At 39.2% G+C, this 18,559-nt stretch overlaps 3 protein-coding genes across 4 annotated transcripts; 2 read left to right on the forward strand and 1 right to left on the reverse strand.

Annotated features, from left to right (window-relative positions):
* Positions 1–350: 350 nt before the first annotated feature.
* On the forward strand, positions 351–6,314 carry themis2 (thymocyte selection associated family member 2). Its single transcript, XM_006791844.3, has 6 exons — positions 351–467; positions 792–932; positions 1,009–1,434; positions 1,937–3,144; positions 3,405–3,519; positions 5,110–6,314. Exons 1-6 carry the CDS (start codon positions 365–367, stop codon positions 5,217–5,219), a joined length of 2,103 nt encoding a protein of 700 aa, XP_006791907.3. The 5' UTR covers positions 351–364; the 3' UTR covers positions 5,220–6,314.
* A 515-nt stretch (positions 6,315–6,829) lies between these two features.
* Positions 6,830–15,666, reverse strand: rpa2 (replication protein A2). 2 transcript variants are annotated; one of them, XM_006791672.3, is made up of 9 exons: positions 15,381–15,666; positions 13,819–13,913; positions 13,486–13,587; positions 13,021–13,134; positions 12,710–12,784; positions 11,556–11,672; positions 8,884–9,021; positions 8,494–8,588; positions 6,830–7,356 (listed from the first exon to the last, which is right to left on the reverse strand). In XM_006791672.3, the coding sequence occupies exons 1-9, from the start codon at positions 15,436–15,438 to the stop codon at positions 7,269–7,271; spliced, it is 882 nt and encodes a 293-aa protein (XP_006791735.1). In that variant the 5' UTR covers positions 15,439–15,666; the 3' UTR covers positions 6,830–7,268. The 2 variants fall into 2 exon arrangements, with proteins under 2 accessions (XP_006791735.1, XP_006791736.1); XM_006791673.3 differs by lacking the exon at positions 15,381–15,666 and adding an exon at positions 14,114–14,281.
* Positions 15,082–18,438, forward strand: smpdl3b (sphingomyelin phosphodiesterase acid like 3B). The gene is made up of 8 exons (XM_006791671.2): positions 15,082–15,497; positions 15,577–15,793; positions 15,970–16,067; positions 16,168–16,311; positions 16,438–16,607; positions 16,774–16,954; positions 17,107–17,240; positions 17,601–18,438. Exons 1-8 carry the CDS (start codon positions 15,410–15,412, stop codon positions 17,961–17,963), a joined length of 1,395 nt encoding a protein of 464 aa, XP_006791734.1. The 5' UTR covers positions 15,082–15,409; the 3' UTR covers positions 17,964–18,438.
* Positions 18,439–18,559: the final 121 nt, after the last annotated feature.

Raw genomic sequence — 18,559 nt, forward strand, 5'->3', positions numbered from 1 at the left:
CTCCCTCTCTCTCTTTCACTCTTACACACAGACACCCACACAGACCCAAAAAATTAAGACATATAAAAAGCTCAAAGTTAGAGTGTGGATGTTTTATTTTATTTTTCATAGCAGGCTTTATGCTGTAATCCCCCAAAATTTAATAAAACATCCTTTTGGATACTTATTCACCATCTTCACAGCAATGAGGCTTTGCCAGATTGCTTTGTCCCCGTATGTGAATGCACAAGTTGTGCAAAGAGATCCTGTAACTTCCTCATTCACTTTTGTGGTTTTTAACTGAGAAAGCACCCCCGTTTTGTGCTGCGCTTGTCATTTGCTGCCTGCCTTCATTTTTGGTTGCACACGCACAGAGGCAGCAGTGATGGCAGGCGCCACTGCTTTGCCACTTCAGGAATTCATCGCGTCATTGGACAATACCTGTCTGCCAAAAATTTTGCAAGTTTGCTCTGGAGTATATTTCCAAGGTAGTTTTTTATTATTATTATTACTTTTCCTCAGTGAGATGGCGTATACAGAAGGACAGCACTTACGAGATTATAGATTACTTCATTGCTGTGCGCTTCTCTGTGTTGTGTCTGTCTTTCATAAATTTAAAGTTACAATCTAGTGTACATTCCTTTTACATTTTGTACATTTTTAACCCTAAATTAGAAGTTATTATATATAAAAAGAACAGTGGGCATTTGTTGTATTGCTCATGGCTCACAACTGGAAACAATTCCCTTTAGAGTGTATGCGTTCATGTGCTGGTTAAGAAATCTAAATCATTTTTGTTCCTTCAATTTCAGGTTCTATATATGAAATTTCTGGGAGTGAAGTGTGTTTTTCCACTGGGGATCTAATAAAGGTCACTAAAATTGAGCTCCTATCAGTTTCCTGTCAAGACGTAGCAAACAATGAAACATTTGAGCTGCCTATCAGCCACACAGGTTGGTCTAGAGAAATTCTTGTAAGAATGGTTAAATCTATTTTGTAGAACTACAATGACTTTTCTTTTCTTCTCAGGCTTGTTCAGGGTCGTGCCAGAGGAGATGCCGTACAGTACGGTAGAGGAGATGGTCAGCATGAGGCCAGTAGGCCTCGACTCCTCTCTTCCCTTCACTTTCTCCAGCCACTCCAAGATGACCATTGGCAATCTAGCACTGGGAGCTGGGACAGCTTTGACTGTGCTCTCTGTTGAGAAACACAAGGATCAAGAGGATCAAGTCCGCTGCCTTATTCGAGGACAACAAGAAGCCTCAGCTGAAGTGTGCATCCCTGTTTCTTTCCGAGGGGAGTTCTACGAGTGTGAGAGTGAGGAGCGCTTTACCCTGCGGGAGATCATGTCCTCGTCGTCTCTGCGTAGCCGAAGGTTTCGCTTTGTCAATGCTACCAAGTGTGATCGGCTTCTTATGCTCAGTCCAGTATACCATGTCCAGGCCGTCATGAACTGTAAGAATAACCTACTTTTTAACTATTTAACTACTATTTAACATAATGTTGATCAGGATTTGTTATTTGTGTGTGAACCCCACCATGTGTTATGTTAATGCAAAGTTTCAAACTTCCACTTTAACTTCCACCTTAATTGAAAATACTTGGTTCATGACATTTTATTGTTCCTCTACATCTGTGCACATTTATGCACTACATAAACAATATTTGTGCATATTAAAATTTTACACTTGAAGCCAATGATAGTATGACATATAGTACATACCATGCTATAAAACAGTTAAAGTTAATGCCACCTTGAAAAACATCAGCATATCATTAAAAGCAATTAATCTATATGATGCACTGTTATGATTGCTTATGATTATATGATTGCTTATATTTGTAACCTCAAGAATTTAAATTCAGAACAAAAAAAGCATAGTTCACCTATACTGCACTCATATCAAAGTTAAATATACCTAATATACTTGACTGCCTTCCTGTCTTTTGTCTACAGTGAGGAAGAATGTGGTGAAGTTTCCATCCAGCTTAGAAGTGGATGTGGTCGATGTCACCAAGCTGTGTAAAGATGTGCATTTTATTGTACCCCTTTCTCTGAGTGAAGTCCACTCTGAGCCGAATAAATCATTCCCTGGAGTGGTGGAGATCATCGAAGACCCAGAGACGCGCTCCCTGTTCAAGTGCAGCTGGCTACCGCAGCTTCGCAAGAATGAGCATCTGATTTTTCACAAAAAAGGAACCTCGCCCATGATTTTATTATCCACTTTGAAAAGCAGGAAAACACCGCAGTACTTCCTGGTGTCTCAGCAATATGGTGGACGTTTCCGGAGACGGCCAAGAGAGTTTAATTCAGTATACGAGCTGTACGTTGCTTCAATCCACGCGCCAGGTCTGAAGGTCAGCGTAACAAGGAACTGTGAGGAAGTGGAAGAGGAGGGACTCCCTGCCCTCAGTGTGGGGGAACAGCTTGAGGTTGTGCGCTGCGATAGGATGGTTTTACCCTGTGAAGGCAAAGCAGGACAGAAGCAGTCGGTAGAGGCTCTTTTGTGTTATCGCCTTCAAGAGTCGGATGATGAGGATGATGATGATGATGATGATGAGGATAAGGTGAAAAGGGAGGATGAAAAGGAGGAGATTATTATGCCTCTTTACATGGAGGGTCACTTTGTGGAAGTACTCAGTGACAACAGGAAGTACAAACTCAGTGACTTGGGGAAGGAGTTTAACTTGCCTCTGGATGTTAAAGTGGTGGGCCGTGATACAGAACTCGAGAAGGATCCCCTCTATGGGTTTTCATGTCTCAGAATAGAGGCAGCTATGTTGGAACCCACCATTCAGGCAAGCTTTGTACACAAGCCAGAGTACTGTTTCGAGATCCCAACGCAGTGGCTCTCAATGTCTGTCTATTTTACTACAGACCCCCTCCCATGGCCCAAAGATCAACCCCCCAAGTGTCAAGTGGAAAGAGTTACCGAAGTTGCAGACACATTCTTTTATGAGTTTCGCAAATTTGGTAACTCAGACGCGGAGCCGCCACCTCGACCACCAAAGCGAAACATGTCATTTTCGGCACCTCCCAAAAAAACAAAGAAATCAAAGAAGGCAAACAAATCCAAACATCAAGGAGATAAAAGCGTCCCAACCAAACAGTTCAGCGACTTGACTTTGAATAACAAAAAGAGGCCCCCCGCTCCACCACCTCCCGTGAGTGACTCTTTTCATGCTTGTGTAACATTTTCGAAAGCTATTATTATAAAGGCTACAGCTCAGCTTAGGTTGTCTAGATTTTCTTGTCACGTCAGTTTTCTCTTGAAACCCCACTACAGTGAAACTAATATACAGATTCTCATAATGTGACTTTCAGGAAATGAACTAAGCAAAAATAACAAATTGGTGCTTCCACTTTTTTCCTGTGGTAAATAAGCCATGCATGTAATAAAACAGAAGTTTCCTCTTTTGTGCAGGCTAATGAAGATGAGCCTCCACCACTTGTGCCCCGAAAGTTCTCAGCGGCTGACCAAACCATAGGCAAGGCTCTGCCAAACACTTATGTACAAATGAAGGAGTCTACTAAAACAGGTGGGGCTCTGTCTGATATAATGTTTTAAGAGAGCCACCGATTTGTCTCTTGCAAAACTTATGGTGCAGCTGCTGGAGATTTTTTTGCAGCCATGGACTAATAAGCATTCTATGTTTATATTAAAGCAGTGTTTGCAGGACAACCTCTAAATTTGAGACATTTTCACCATGGGAAAGAGTTTATATAGGGTTTATATAAAGACCCCAAAAGTTGAGAATACTGGCAGACTTTGGCTTCCCTCTACATCTCTAAAACAAATGTGAGCGTGACTGTTCACAGAGCCACAGAGAATTCACAGAGTCATCAAGACCACTAAAAGCACATAGTAGAGTAACATTTTTTCTGCCATAACGCACAGAACTAAACTTAAAGTAAATTAATGTGAAGAAGGGTTAAAAAAATCAGCTTCACCTGCACTATATACACAAAAGTACTGGGCAATACATTTTTCATCTTTGAATTCAGAGGGTTTTAGTCCCATTTCAGCAGCTGTATAAAATCAAGCATCTTGCCATGCAGTCTGCCTTTGCAAACATCTGATAAAGAATGGTTTGTTCTAAAGAGCTCGCGTCAATAGATAGATAGTCCACCATCCGCTGTAACATATAGTTGAAAAGTGGAAACATCTTAGAACCACAACAACTCAGCCATGAAGTAGCAGACCGTGAAGTTACAGAGCGGGATTGCCAAGTGCCGAGGTGCACAGTGCGTAAAAGTTGCCAAACATCTGTAACGTCAGTAACTGCAGCGTTCCAAACCTCCTTTGGCATTAACATCAGCACAAAAACTGTGTGCGTGGAGCTTCAAGGCATGGGTTTTCATGGCTGAGCAGCTCCTGTAGCTGTAATGTGCAGGTGACCCAGTACTTGTATCCATGTAGTCTACAAATACACAAAACCAAACAGTGAACATGAACTGGATAGTAATGAAAAACATATCAATGTCTTATTGTCTCAGTAATGTGTCATTTATATGTAAAAAACACATACGTAAGTATATTTAATTAAAAGTATGTGCATATGCATATGTAAATATACAAATTACCTAATGTATTAATAATGCATTAGGTTGCATTAAATGCAAATAATAAGAATTTAGCTGTGTTTATCACACCATGTTTATCGTCCATTAACCATAGACGCAAACTTACACAATAACCACAGACCGTAAACAACATGTTCAGATTGAGAAAGTCTATGGTTTTGGGAGACTTCATCATTTCTAATATATTCATGCTTTTATTTACTTACTATTACTCTTCGACATTTAACAAAATCCACAATGACGCCTTAATTCCAAGTGTGTTCCTGTATAAGATTCAACCCATCGCCCAATAGTATCTCAGGAGACAATCTTCCTATAGAAGTGAAATGTGTTTAGTCATTTCAATTGGCTGCATCAGAAAGTGAAGTGAAAACCTGTGATAGGTGGTGTATGTGATGGGTGGTGCATAAATGTTTGGTGGTGCATAAATCGCATGTTTTCTGAAAGGAAGACATTCAGTGTGCGGCACATTTGATAAATGACAGTTAGGATGAATATAAGAATATTGTGAAATATAGTATTATTAACAATAATCTTTCCACCAGGGAGTGTGCCTGAGGATGAAAGTGGGGACAGTGACCATGACTATGAAACTGTGGATGACACTTTGGCCGTTATGATGAAGAAAGCACAAGAAAATGTTATGTACTACTAAATGAAATATCTTCTACATCTTCTGCAACAGAGAAAAATCCTGCTTGAGCAATGAGAACTGAACTGTTGGCGAAGGTATTGCAGATTGTGAGTCCACTCACTGAAAAAAAGGTCTGAATTGTTTTTTTTTATTTTTGTGTTTGTTTTTTTTTTACCAACTATAAGGATGGATGAATTTAATATATAGCTTGACATAACTTTAAATTATTCAACATATTCCTGAGAGTATACAAGCAAAGTTTCTCCGATGATCCATGACATATTTTGAAGGATATAAAACTATAATATATAATTTTACCCGCACCCCTCCCCCCATCCTACAAGTGCTGTGCAGGGCTGGTTGGCATGACATCATTTAGTAACAGCTTAGCCCAGAATAAATACAAACTTGGTGGTGTTTTCACATGTTTTCTCACATGGTCAGCAAAATTTCTTTTTACCTCATAACTTTATACCCAGAACTATACTTCACTGTTTTCAGTAATCGTGTATTCAAACTTTGAACACATACCACTCTTGTAATTTTAAACACTTTTTGTTGTACACAAACTTGTTTAGAAATTGTTGATTTAACCATGTAGTAATTGAGGCTATGTTTAGGCTAGGTCCGTATTTATATTGTGAGGTACTAAGTAGCTAGTTACTGTATATAATACCTTCTTGTGCATAGTTACAGCAACAAACTATAGGATAATATGCAGTCGAACATGACACCATAAATTACAGCCTTTAAAATTACCAGTGTTAAATCAATAACTTCTCTTAAAAATGCATATTAATAAGCTTCAAACTGGCTTCAATGGATTGTATTCTGTTGCACAAGTATACAACATATGTGTATGTCAAACTCCTACTGCATAGATGCAAACTCTAAAGAGAAATAGCTCACCCCACTCATTGATGGAAGGCATTTGTCTAAACCGCAACATTGTAACGCTGCAGCACCGGTAGCAGAAGCCGTCCCTCTAACCACATCAAACTATTTATCTGTGAACAGAAATGTATTTGCCTTTTTTTTTTTATTTTGCAAATTAACTCCAGGGAGGAGTAGAAACATTTTCACTGGAAATAAAAGTATGTTTTGCATCTTTGTTAACCGATGGACAATCCATTTTGTGCCATTTTTCTTTGAAAGATTATTTCCACTGCATGTAAATGTGTGGTTGATTTCAATTTTCTATTAGACATTATCATAAAGTATGATTTCTATATGAAACTGGACCTATGTGGTTTATTCCAACTTTGTAAAACTTTGACCTTATATTATCTATAAAAATGTGTGTGAAACTCTAAGATAAGTGTTAAAGTCAGCTTGTGGTTTTACAGCTAGATGTGTGAAAGCAAATGTGAATTACGCATGTTCGTTTTTCTAAAATGCAAAAAAACAAAACAAAATCCCCACGCTGATAGACATATATACATATATACACACACACACATATATACATATATATATATATATATATATATATATATATATATATATATATATATATATATATATATATATATATATATACACACACATACATACATACATACATGTGTGTGTATACTATACCAGAAAAAGGGGCTTATACAACTTGATAAACTGAACCGACAGAACAAAAATACATTTTGAATAATCAATTTATTTTGGCAAAACTAAATTACATAGACAAAAAAAAAGTTGGATTACTTATGTTCCAAATCTTTAAAAAGAAAGAAAGAAAGAAAGAAAGAAAGATGTTTTACAGAAGAAGAAAGATGCATAAACAGAAAGAAAGTAGTAACTGCCAACAATAATCTCAGTGACAGAAACTTTTTCGGGCGAAATGGCTGAAGCAACATCAGGAATACAGGATGTGTAAACCTTGAGTTTCACCATTTGTAAACCACGTGTTCTTCAACAAACATAGACCACAGTGCCGACAGACTTGCAGCATTTCGCACAGCTCTGTGGCATTATAGACTCAGGGAGGTTGTTACTTATGTGATAGCCTTCAGTAATAAATGATGTACCAATTATTTCAAATACGTAACCTCACTGAAGGTAACAAGATGAATTAGTCTAGTCATCACTGTCAGTTGATTTGTAGTGATCTTCGTCGATGGTGGAAAAGATATGACCTTCGTTGCTAAGGAACTCCACAGCTTGTCTGTTAAAGCAAAAGTAAACAGCATTTTAGAAGTGCTAAAAAATCTAATTAAAAAGAAATTAGAAGGGTAATAATAATAATACCATGAAATAAAATATTTGTAAACTGAGTACCAAGTAGACAAATCATTTCCTGTACACTAAAGGAAAATCTCTTTAAAAAAAATACAATAAAAGAAAAAAAATCTAATACAAAATTCCACTCTGGTACAGTTTCAGAAAACAAAGCAAAACTACCAAATTAGCATGCAGTGGGTGTTTCACTCGGGTCATTCTAAAGTCTTGGACATACACTTCCTGTAGTTTGCATAACGTATGTACTGCTAACACCAAAAGGGTGTAACTGCATTTTTCTATTATTATTATTTTTAAACTTTTGTAAAAAGTTGTAGGTTGTACTGTCCCTGCTCAAATCTTGCATAGTGGGATGCACCAAAAGAAAGTAACTGAGAGCAAAGTTTTTATAAACTGACCCAAACAGTAAGCCTTGAAGGACAAAGACAATGTGGTCTTGATCCGTAATAACATAAGGAGGAAACTTTGTTATCTTGACACTCGCCATCCCTTCATAAAGCTACCGTACTTATATCAAGATGCCAAACGAAAGCATTCAGCTTGTCCTTTAAAAAGTGTTTTAGAGCATTAAAGCAGCTTGCTAGAACACATCTAAAGTTAACTCTCCATCACAAATAATGTGTTAACTCTTGACTTGTAAAAAACCCCCCAAAAAAACCAAAACACTTTAGCCACTACAGGCCTTCTCTCTTGGTTTCAGTTTGTTTAATAGTGTTGTACCTCCAGTGACTGTGTTGTTCAGACCAAGTCCATTTTGCAGATAAAGGGTTGAGAGTTTAACTTGTGGGAATTCATTTTGTAGTGAAACTTTGTTGCAAAATCTCTTTGCTATTTGGAAAAATGTATGTTGTAATTTTGTGTGAGCTTCTCTCTTTTTGAAACCATCCTTTTTATGACGGTACAAACCCAACGTAAAAAGTAAAATAATAATGTGAATGTCATTTAAGTGGATGCAGCTCTGTTTGCCTCTTGGTCTGTTTCAGTGTATGTAAGAGCTTTTCTACTTTTCCAACAGTCAAAAAGTAACTTTCATTTTATATTGTTTTATCACTTTAAAACTTACTTGATCACAGCAATACTCATGCTGCCGAGTCTCTTCTTTAGTTCTTGAATGCTAATACCCTGCGGTTCTGGACAGCTTCTTATCAAACACAGCACCTTGAGAGATAAAAGTCGACAGGGTAAGCAAGCTGACACACACTGCTAAAAGAAGCTATGTTCCAGTCTACGGACTTCTTTTTCTGAAAATGTTTTTTTAAAACAACAAATCTTTGATGCAGTTCACACAAAGAAGTCGAAGACAGGATGTAAGAGTCAACGATCACTGTTTGGGTTTACATAAATAAGCGGGTGTAATAGCTGTTCTTTCCACTTCATTTCTCACCACAGCTTATCTATGATAGTTAAGAACTGTAAATTTCTTGTTACCGCTGTCTGATTTATTTAGGCTCACCTGATTCTGGTTTGCACTTAACCCATTGTTGGTCATGTCATTGGCACCTGCATAGCCTCCTACATTCCCATCCATGCCTCCCATGGTGGGTCGTGACATGGGCATGGCGCTACTGCTCATTCCTCCTCCGGCACCCGACTGAAAGAGAATGAAATTGCACGTTTTCAACATTATACATAGATTTGATAAAGGATACAGAACAACCTTCAGAGACAGATATGTAAAAGTATGACACTGAAAATGTGATTACGACCGCCTGATACACATTCATCACACAAAAAAAAAAAAGACATGTATCTCAAACGGAAAGGTACCCCCGGCTATTATTAGCCAATCCATTTACAGTGGGGCAAAAAAGTATTTAGTCAGCCACCGATTGTGCAAGTTCCCCCACTTAAAATGATGACAGAGGTCAGTAATTTGCACCAGAGGTACACTTCAACTGTGAGAGACAGAATGTGAAAAAAAAAAATCCATGAATTCACATGGTAGGATTTGTAAAGAATTTATTCGTAAATCAGGGTGGAAAATAAGTATTTGGTCAATAACAAAAATACAACTCAATACTTTGTAACATAACCTTTGTTGGCAATAACAGAGGTCAAACGTTTACTATAGGTCTTTACCAGGTTTGCACACACAGTAGCTGGTATTTTGGCCCATTCCTCCATGCAGATCTTCTCAAGAGCAGTGATGTTTTGGGGCTGTCACCGAGCAACACGGACTTTCAACTCCCGCCACAGATTTTCTATGGGGTTGAGGTCTGGAGACTGGCTAGGCCACTCCAGGACTTTCAAATGCTTCTTACGGAGCCACTCCTTTGTTGCCCGGGCGGTGTGTTTTGGATCATTGTCATGTTGGAAGACCCAGCCTCGTTTCATCTTCAAAGTTCTCACTGATGGAAGGAGGTTTTGGCTCAAAATCTCACGATACTTGGCCCCATTCATTCTGTCCTTAACACGGATCAGTCGTCCTGTCCCCTTGGCAGAAAAACAGCCCCATAGCATGATGTTTCCACCCCCATGCTTCACAGTAGGTATGGTGTTCTTGGGATGCAACTCAGTATTCTTCTTCCTCCAAACACGACGAGTTGAGTTTATACCAAAAAGTTCTACTTTGGTTTCATCTGACCACATGACATTCTCCCAATCCTCTGCTGTATCATCCATGTGCTCTCTGGCAAACTTCAGACGGGCCTGGACATGCACTGGCTTCAGCAGCGGAACACGTCTGGCACTGCGGGATTTGATTCCCTGCCGTTGTAGTGTGTTACTGATGGTGACCTTTGTTACTTTGGTCCCAGCTCTCTGCAGGTCATTCACCAGGTCCCCCCGTGTGGTTCTGGGATCTTTGCTCACCGTTCTCATGATCATTTTGACCCCACGGGATGAGATCTTGCGTGGAGCCCCAGATCGAGGGAGATTATCAGTGGTCTTGTATGTCTTCCATTTTCTGATGATTGCTCCCACAGTTGATTTTTTCACACCAAGCTGCTTGCCTATTGTAGATTCACTCTTCCCAGTCTGGTGCAGGTCTACAATTCTTTTCCTGGTGTCCTTCGAAAGCTCTTTGGTCTTGGCCATGGCGGAGTTTGGAGTCTGACTGGTTGAGGCTGTGGACAGGTGTCTTTTATACAGATGATGAGGTCAAACAGGTGCCATTCATACAGGTAACGAGTGGGGGACAGAAAAGCTTCTTACAGAAGACGTTACAGGTCTGTGAGAGCCAGGGATTTTCCTTGTTTGAGGTGACCAAATACTTATTTTTCCACCCTGATTTACAAATAAATTCTTTACAAATCCTACCATGTGAATTCATGGATTTTTTTTTCACATTCTGTCTCTCACAGTTGAAGTGTACCTCTGGTGCAAATTACTGACCTCTGTCATCATTTTAAGTGGGGGAACTTGCACAATCGGTGGCTGACTAAATACTTTTTTGCCCCACTGTATAACAGGCTGTTGGTCAATTTCATAAATAAACATAGAGCACTTAAAACAAGTGAGTGTGAAGCCTAATTGGTGGCAGTAACAGTCTGAGTTTCACCTCACAGGTTCCGGCAGTCTACAGAGTATTAGAGGGATTGATGAGCGTTAAATCCATGTATACTGAAGCAGACTATGCCCTTTATGGAACATAGGATACAAAAAGTAAATTTGCAGCGCTGCAGAAGTAATAGTTATCTAGAAAGCTTAATTTTTATTATGTCATTACTCAGTTTCACTTCTAATGTGTTTCTATATTGACTGCAAATAGTTTTTTAAGCCATTTAAAACAAAACAATCATTCTGTACGACCTCTAATGTGTTTAAAATCATCTCTCAAAGCTGTTAGAATTATGGTTTTAATACATAAAACAAAAAGAAAAAAATAGCCAGGCCGTAGAAGTCAGATAAGGTGTTGACTGGGCTTGGCTTGTTATACCCATTCACTGAAATCACGTGTGTCTGTGATCTGTCTGTAGGAGCTCACTCTCACACTGCTACGGCAACAACGTTTAGCACAAATACAACTGAAAGATGTGACAACGCTGTACTGTTTCTTAGTAATCTGGCAAACAAACTAAGCAATCTTTAACAGAAGTGGTATTCATAGAACCCATCTCAACTTCCCTTTTTCACTTGTTTAGCCACCATTAAAGGCTGTGAAGGTATAAGCACGTCATTTCTCACCATAGTTTGAGGCTTGCTGAGTGCCATGTGTGCTTGGACAACCTCTAACATATGAGAGGTGATTTCATTCATATCCTCCAGGGGCCTGACGCTGAATGCCACAACAGACCTGTGGTTCTAAGAAAGGAAGGCACAAAAAAATAGACACGCCATCATGAATTCAGAGAGGAACTAAAGCGAGCAACATCCACTTCAAGTATTTCAAGTGACGAAACAAATCTATGTTGGTAAAGGTGTAAAAGCCTTCTTTAGTGGAGCCCAAGTGTAATTTAGACACATGTTAGACACATGTCACACACACACACACACACAAAGGTCAATAAATGTTTAAATGTGAACAAGATTAAATATGAGATTGTCAAAAATGTTTGTGCATTGAGAAATCATACAGCCGCTTGAAAATTTTACATTGTCATGTAGCCTTTCAATGAAATCATGATGCAAGTCATAAGTTCCTTTTTGATTCTGGGTACTGTGCAAATGTTGTTAGCATTTACTTTAAATGAACCATTTCCAATTGATTCAAAGTCTGTTTGTGTGTGTGTGTGTGTGTGTGTGTGTGTGTGTTTGGTTATCCGCATGCAAATATATTCTTTTTTTATTTAATTTTACAATAAACCTCACTGATAAATAACTAACTCAGCAATATCAGCTGCTGGTGAGTCTCATCCAGTTGTTGGAACTCCAGCTGGCTGTTAGTTCTCTTTCTGCTCTTTAGGTTCTGTGAGCTCACTGGAGCAGCACATGAGCCATTACTCCACCAGCTGCAGTTAACAATGGAGCAGGAATCAGTCTGGCTGCGGGAAGCAGCTGATTGACTTTGAAGAACGCCAACCCAACCACCAAGTAAGCTAGTAGAGCAGGGCCTCAAGTGCCGGTGTCCTGCAGGTTTTAGATATGACACCTGAATCAAAGGATTTATTTCATTACCAGGCCTCTGGAGAACTTCAAGACGTGTTGAGGAGGCAATTTAACCATTTAAATCAGCTGTGTTGGATCAAGGACACATCTAAAACCTGCAGGATGTGTCCTCTCTGGAGGACATATCCTGAGGCCTGGAGTTGGACACCCCTGTAGTAGACGGTGGACGGGGTTTGATAGCAACCACACTTTTAAACTAATAAGCGGTCATAGGTGGCAGATATTAAACTCACCTGAAAAGAGCGCAGATTTCCAGATACTTTGACATATGTTCCTGGGGGAAGGACAGTGCTGTCCACACTTTGGTCCTGTATAAATAAAAAGCACATACTTGATCCTTTTCATCCAATTCCAGTTAATTTTCCTTAGGATTTGTGTTACTACTGCCCTTTCCTCTTGGCCTTCTACTTAAAGAAATGTAATGCTAAACAGATATTATAGTATAGTAGCTTTCTCACTATGTAATGGAGTTTATATACACATAATTACCTCATGTTTCAATACAGACTGAGCTTGCAGCAGAGCTGTGATGGTGGATACTTACCTCTGTGTCTACCCACTGCTTCACATCCATGGGAGCGCCTGTCATGTCATCAACCTTGTACTGGATGTTGGTCATGGATTTATCTGTGCTTCTGATGACCCCCACAATGGTGACCTATGACACAGACCACAATTATTATGAAATCTGGAAATATTAGAATAGTTATTACGTCCATGTTGCAAAATGAACATAAAATGATTTAAAATTCTGCATTTTGTCTGACTGTTAGATAGATGTTTATTTTAAACATTTAAAAGGATAAAAAAATAGTACAATCGACATAGATGGATATTCAACATAATTTCTGTAAACAAAGGTAACTTGTATTTAAAAGGGAGTGTAAAGTTGCGGTTGTTCAACTGCAGAAGTAAAAAAAAAAAAACCTGTATTACAGAGTACCAAACTAATGCTATTAAGAGATGAAAAAGTAACTGGTTAGTGAACTAAATGAATGGTTTGGCTCACCTGGGCAACATCCACATCTCCTACTCTGAATGACTCATCGGCTTGGGAAGCAGACATTAGCTGAGACACTGTGCAGGGGATTATTTGGTTGGCACGTGTTCTCTGCAAAGACATCCACCCAAACACAAATGGGTTAACTGTCGTGCAGCAGAGACCTGTCATTTTGTGCTTCCATCGCTATACAGAAGTCAACATGTGTACAAAGAGGGGATGTCTCATTTGGCAAATGAAGGTATGGTGTTGCTGGTTTTCAGCACAATTTTTACAGATTTATTTCTGTGTCAAGTCTTTAGTGAATTATTCCGACTTTTAAGTGTAGATATAAGTACAGACCCCCTTTTTCTCTCCCCCCTGGGATAAGGCAGGTGATGCAAATCCTCCTGGAGACTGAGTGTAGCCCCCAGCCATACTGGACTCACTGTACCCTCCTGAAAATGTATAAAGAGGTAAACAACTGTGTCATTGAAATCGTTTATTAAACATGATCTTCATTTGACCCACCTTCACTTACATTCAACACACAATAACAAAGACGTCTGTAGTCAAGCTAACGTGGACCGAAACAACACAGCGACACCGAGCCCATATGGCTGCTATATAAACACAACGGTGTCGAAATACAACTCACCCTGATTCCACATGCTTCCGCTGTTTGTTTAACTTTTTAAACTAAGGTGTAAAATGTTACGTGCAGTAAAGTATGTAGCCAAACGTATTTCTCTGGTCCTCTTCCTCGTTTAATTCCGCGCGCAAGCTTCAATGTACAGCGCAGGCGCACAGCGGAACTCCCGCGAAATCTATGATGACGCAGATCTTCCAAGTGAGGTAATTCAGCCCTAACTTTTGGTTGTCAGGCTATCCTTCCTCTTCTAGTGCCAAGACTGACCAATGCAAAAGCACAACTCTGGTCCCAACTGTTTAACATGTACTAACATTATTATTATTATTATTATTATTATTATTATTATTATTATTATTGGCTATATTACATAATGAAGCAGTCCATAGCCTGGGAGTTACGTCTGCCTGAAAGAGAAACATCAGGGAATGATTTTGAAAGAGTCCTAGGGTTGCTTTCCTGAACTTTCCGAAGCACTACGTGCTCACGCGCGTTTTTGCGGCTTTGCAATTGCTATAATAAATCATTTCCAAAGAACATTTGCAAACCCATAGCTGCGTTTATCAAAAACAAACAGACAATGCAAAATTTCCAACGATGATTAACTACTCTTTTCCCCAAAATGCCCCTTTACTGTAAAGAGAAATAAGCGAAACAAATAATAACAAAACCAAAACAAAGCAAAACAATTTTTATTTGCATCATCAGCTTGAGAAACAGATTCTCCACAGTTATAACAGCGTCGATTTGGGGAAACACGAGTATCACGCAAGGGCACCATGAATAAAATCCTTTTGTATTTAGTGAAATATTACAGTGTAACAGCGAAAACATTCGCACGTAGATGTGTTTTAATATACTGTGTCTATATACTCCTGCTATGAATGTATGTATATTTATTGGATGCTTAAACAGCGCATGCCCAAATAAGGTAACTGTAAAAGGTGGTCTACTAAATTTAAATTTAGTCCACATAAAAATAGTCTAGGCGTAGTCTACAAGCAGGAATTCGACTCTTAAATAGCTTCATAGATAAGTGTGTATAGAGTTTTTCTCAGCCGAAGCTTTTTATTGTCTTTAGATTTATTTTGATACTTATTTTTATTTAATTGTATGCAGGCTAAAACGTAGTCTTGCATCACAGGGTGACGGTTGAACTTCATTACTGATAGCGAAGTATCACCTGCACATAGGGATCCAAACACCTTCAAGCCTCAGACGCGTCATGACAAGTCGTATCTTATCATGATTTCGCCTTTATAGACTTACGGCATACCTTTTAAACCAGGTCTTGATTTTTGTCGGATGTTTCGTCCTCTCAAAGTCTTCGACATGTCGGCAGTATGGCTGCTTCTGTCTTGCTTTCTTTTTAAAGAGGCTTTTGCGCTCTCGGGTAAGCATCAGATAAATCAAGTATATATCTTAATCTCGGAGTAACTTACTAGATGCCATTACGCATCGTTCTTACACAGGGAACTTTTGGCACATCACGGATCTCCACTGGGACCCAACGTACGAACTGAGCAACAACAATCCTGCACTGGTGTGCGCATCCAGTGGAAAACGACCTGCAGCCAATGCTGGTAAATTTGGACACTATGTTTGTGACTCGCCATGGCACCTGATCAACTCTTCTGTTTATGCAATGAAGAGTATTCTACCAAACCCGGACTTCATCGTATGGACTGGGTATGTTACTTTTTTTTTTAATGAATATTGCAAGACAGTGCTAGTCTCAAGACTATATCTGGGGAAAGAAATGCTTGTTTGCCTTTACAGTCATTATCTTTTCAGATTAGTATTTGGTATTGACATAATGTTTGACTGTAATTAATCCTGAAACAATCTGCTGTGTTACTTCTCAGTGATGACACTCCACATGTTGATAATAAAGATCTGGGAGAAGAGGCAGTGCTCAACATTATCAACAACCTCACTGACATCATAAATCGAGTGTTTCCAAGTAATTACAAAATCAGGCGGAAACATGCAAGGGCAACACATACGACAGTGTTGGCTACTTCTAATAAATAATGTCTTTTATACATTATTGTCTTGTTTAGACACTAAAGTGTATTCAGCCCTGGGGAACCATGATTACCACCCGAAGAGTCAGCTTCCTGCAGCCCCAAGCTCTATGTATGACCGAATAGCAGAAATGTGGCAAGGCTGGTTGGATCCAAAGTCAAAAGAAACATTTAAAAAAGGTGAAGAAGGCTTTCTCTAATAGTTACAAATATATGTGCAATTACTTTCCAAAAAATGAATACATCAGCTTATGATGCACAGGAAAAATTTAAACACACATTATCTGGGATGTGCCTCTTGCACAGGTGGATACTACACAGAAAAGCTCATGAATCAGACTGGTTTCAGGATGCTGGTCCTTAACACCAATCTCTACTATGATCAGAACAAGCTGACCACGAACATGGATGACCCAGCGGACCAGTTTAGTTGGTCAGATCAGATTCTTACAGAGGCAACCAACAACAAAGAGAAGGCAAAGTATCTCATCTTGTTCATGGATGTTTGGATGTTAGGGACTAGAGCTCAGTAAAAGATGGTGTTTGTAATGAAAACAATCCCTGTATAAGCAATTGCCCCTCCAAAAAAGAGATTCGGTCCTGATTGGATTTTAGTTAACTCTGTATTGTTTGATTTATCAGGTTTACATCATTGGCCACGTTCCTCCAGGTTTCTTCGAGAAGAAAAGAAGTAAACCATGGTTTACACCAAAGTTCAACCGGCGATATTTGGATTTAATTAAGAAGCATCATTCTGTCATAAAAGGCCAGTTCTTTGGCCATCATCACACTGATAGCTTCCGTATGTTCTACAACACAGAGGGTAAGCCACACTGCAGTAATAGTACTCATTTCACCTTGTATTAGTATTACCTGTTTATCACTTAGCCGGAATGCGTCTCCGATATCCAGCATTAACATTAACACACACTAATACTGTTGTTATCAGAGCTGATATCTTGTCCATTTCTACAGGTTCTCCCATTAGTACCATGTTCCTCAGCCCTGGTGTCACACCGTGGGAAACAACACTTCCTGGAGTTAAGGATGGAGCGAACAATCCTGGGATTCGTGTCTTTGAATATGACACAGAAACACTGCTAGTCAAGGCAAGTTTTGGCCTTTACAATTTTCATTAGACATTTATGTTCCTCTAGCGGTGTAGTGGTTAACATTTGCTTGGCAAGTGAACGGTTGCTAGTTCATTATCAGCCAGATACAAAAATCCCCTTGTATTGTAGCTCCAGAAAGACCATCCGGTGTAAAACTCCGCCAAATCAAACATGTGAAACACTCCTTGTGGCAACGGGGCAGTCAAAAGTAGCAATTAAGAGCCTAAAAATAGGCTCTTATGCAACTTATATAAATATATATTTGTATTTTAAAAGATTGTAAAACCTTCAGAAATATCTTGTAATGCTTCTATTGTTTGCTTTCTGTGTTTAAACCACATGCTTTCTTTCATGCAGGATGTGGTGACCTATTACCTGAACCTTACTCGTGCTAATGTAGCCACAGGACGCTGGGAGAAAGAGTATCGCCTCACAGAGAGTTTCAGAGTACCAGATGCCTCTCCAGCCTCCATGCACGAGGTTCTAAAGCGTGTAGCTGATGACCCCCGCTACCTGCAGAAGTACTATGATTTCAACTCTGTGAACTATGACCTGAGGGATTGTGACAGCGACTGCCGCGTTGACCACGTGTGCGCAGCACGAGAGGTAGACTTTGACAGGTATGAACACTGCCTCGTTAAGGAGGGGGCAGTTTTCATCTATGGTGGCCTCCTGCCACTCATCTCCGTGGCTTTAAGTCTGGTTGTGGCCCGTGAGTAATTAATTCAATACTATTTTGAACTATAACTAACTCTGAACTCAGTATGGGTTTATTGTTTCCCTAAACCAACATATAAGCTTTCTCTCTCAGAATTTATAAATATGCAATAATCTTTTGTTTCAAAAGTCTATAAAAATCATGTCCACACGTGTATCACTGACCTATTCAGCAATGCAAACTCCCCCTCTGACTTTCCGACTGGCTGTATGACATTCCACCTTAAAAACTGCACACTTTTAGCAGAGGAATCTGAGCATAGCTTTCTGGTGTCGACATTTGTAATGAATTTCATTCTTTAAATTAGAATTCAAGAGAGACATCAAGTAGCAGGAAGTATTTGTTTTAAATGTCACTATTTAACATGTAGCACTATAATAATGCATTTTCATACTTTCAGTTATATTACATCTATAAATGAATTGAGTCATGCTCCAGTGTGTAATTAAACTATGGAAAAATGCAACCTTTGTCTTCAGTAATCTTTGGTGTGCCCCTTGACCTTGATTTATGGGTACTGGCTGAATACTTTGTTTCAAAACTACACAATATTCTTGTGCCTCTAAAGGTCAGCTACCATAGTTTTATTTGTGTAAAC

Source organism: Neolamprologus brichardi, chromosome 11 (assembly GCF_056152115.1).
Source record: "Neolamprologus brichardi isolate AB-2024 chromosome 11, ASM5615211v1, whole genome shotgun sequence".
Classification (NCBI taxonomy): domain Eukaryota; kingdom Metazoa; phylum Chordata; class Actinopteri; order Cichliformes; family Cichlidae; genus Neolamprologus; species Neolamprologus brichardi.

What these genes read in the sequence shown, in the direction of transcription:
- themis2 (XM_006791844.3), top strand. Translation starts at nt 365, where the DNA reads ATGGCAGGCGCCACTGCTTTGCCACTTCAGGAATTCATCGCGTCATTG. An exon ending in CTCTGGAGTATATTTCCAAG is followed by an intron (nt 468 to 791) that starts GTAGTTTTTTAT and finishes CTTCAATTTCAG; the next exon opens with GTTCTATATATGAAATTTCT. An exon ending in GAAGGAGTCTACTAAAACAG is followed by an intron (nt 3,520 to 5,109) that starts GTGGGGCTCTGT and finishes TCTTTCCACCAG; the next exon opens with GGAGTGTGCCTGAGGATGAA.
- smpdl3b (XM_006791671.2), top strand. Translation starts at nt 15,410, where the DNA reads ATGTTTCGTCCTCTCAAAGTCTTCGACATGTCGGCAGTATGGCTGCTT. An exon ending in CAACCAACAACAAAGAGAAG is followed by an intron (nt 16,608 to 16,773) that starts GCAAAGTATCTC and finishes TTGATTTATCAG; the next exon opens with GTTTACATCATTGGCCACGT. An exon ending in CAGAAACACTGCTAGTCAAG is followed by an intron (nt 17,241 to 17,600) that starts GCAAGTTTTGGC and finishes TCTTTCATGCAG; the next exon opens with GATGTGGTGACCTATTACCT.
- rpa2 (XM_006791672.3), bottom strand. Translation starts at nt 15,438, where the DNA reads ATGTCGAAGACTTTGAGAGGACGAAACATCCGACAAAAATCAAGACCT. An exon ending in ATCAAGACCTGGTTTAAAAG is followed by an intron (nt 13,914 to 15,380) that starts GTATGCCGTAAG and finishes ATACATTTTCAG; the next exon opens with GAGGGTACAGTGAGTCCAGT. An exon ending in TAAGTGCAAACCAGAATCAG is followed by an intron (nt 8,589 to 8,883) that starts GTGAGCCTAAAT and finishes TTATCTCTCAAG; the next exon opens with GTGCTGTGTTTGATAAGAAG.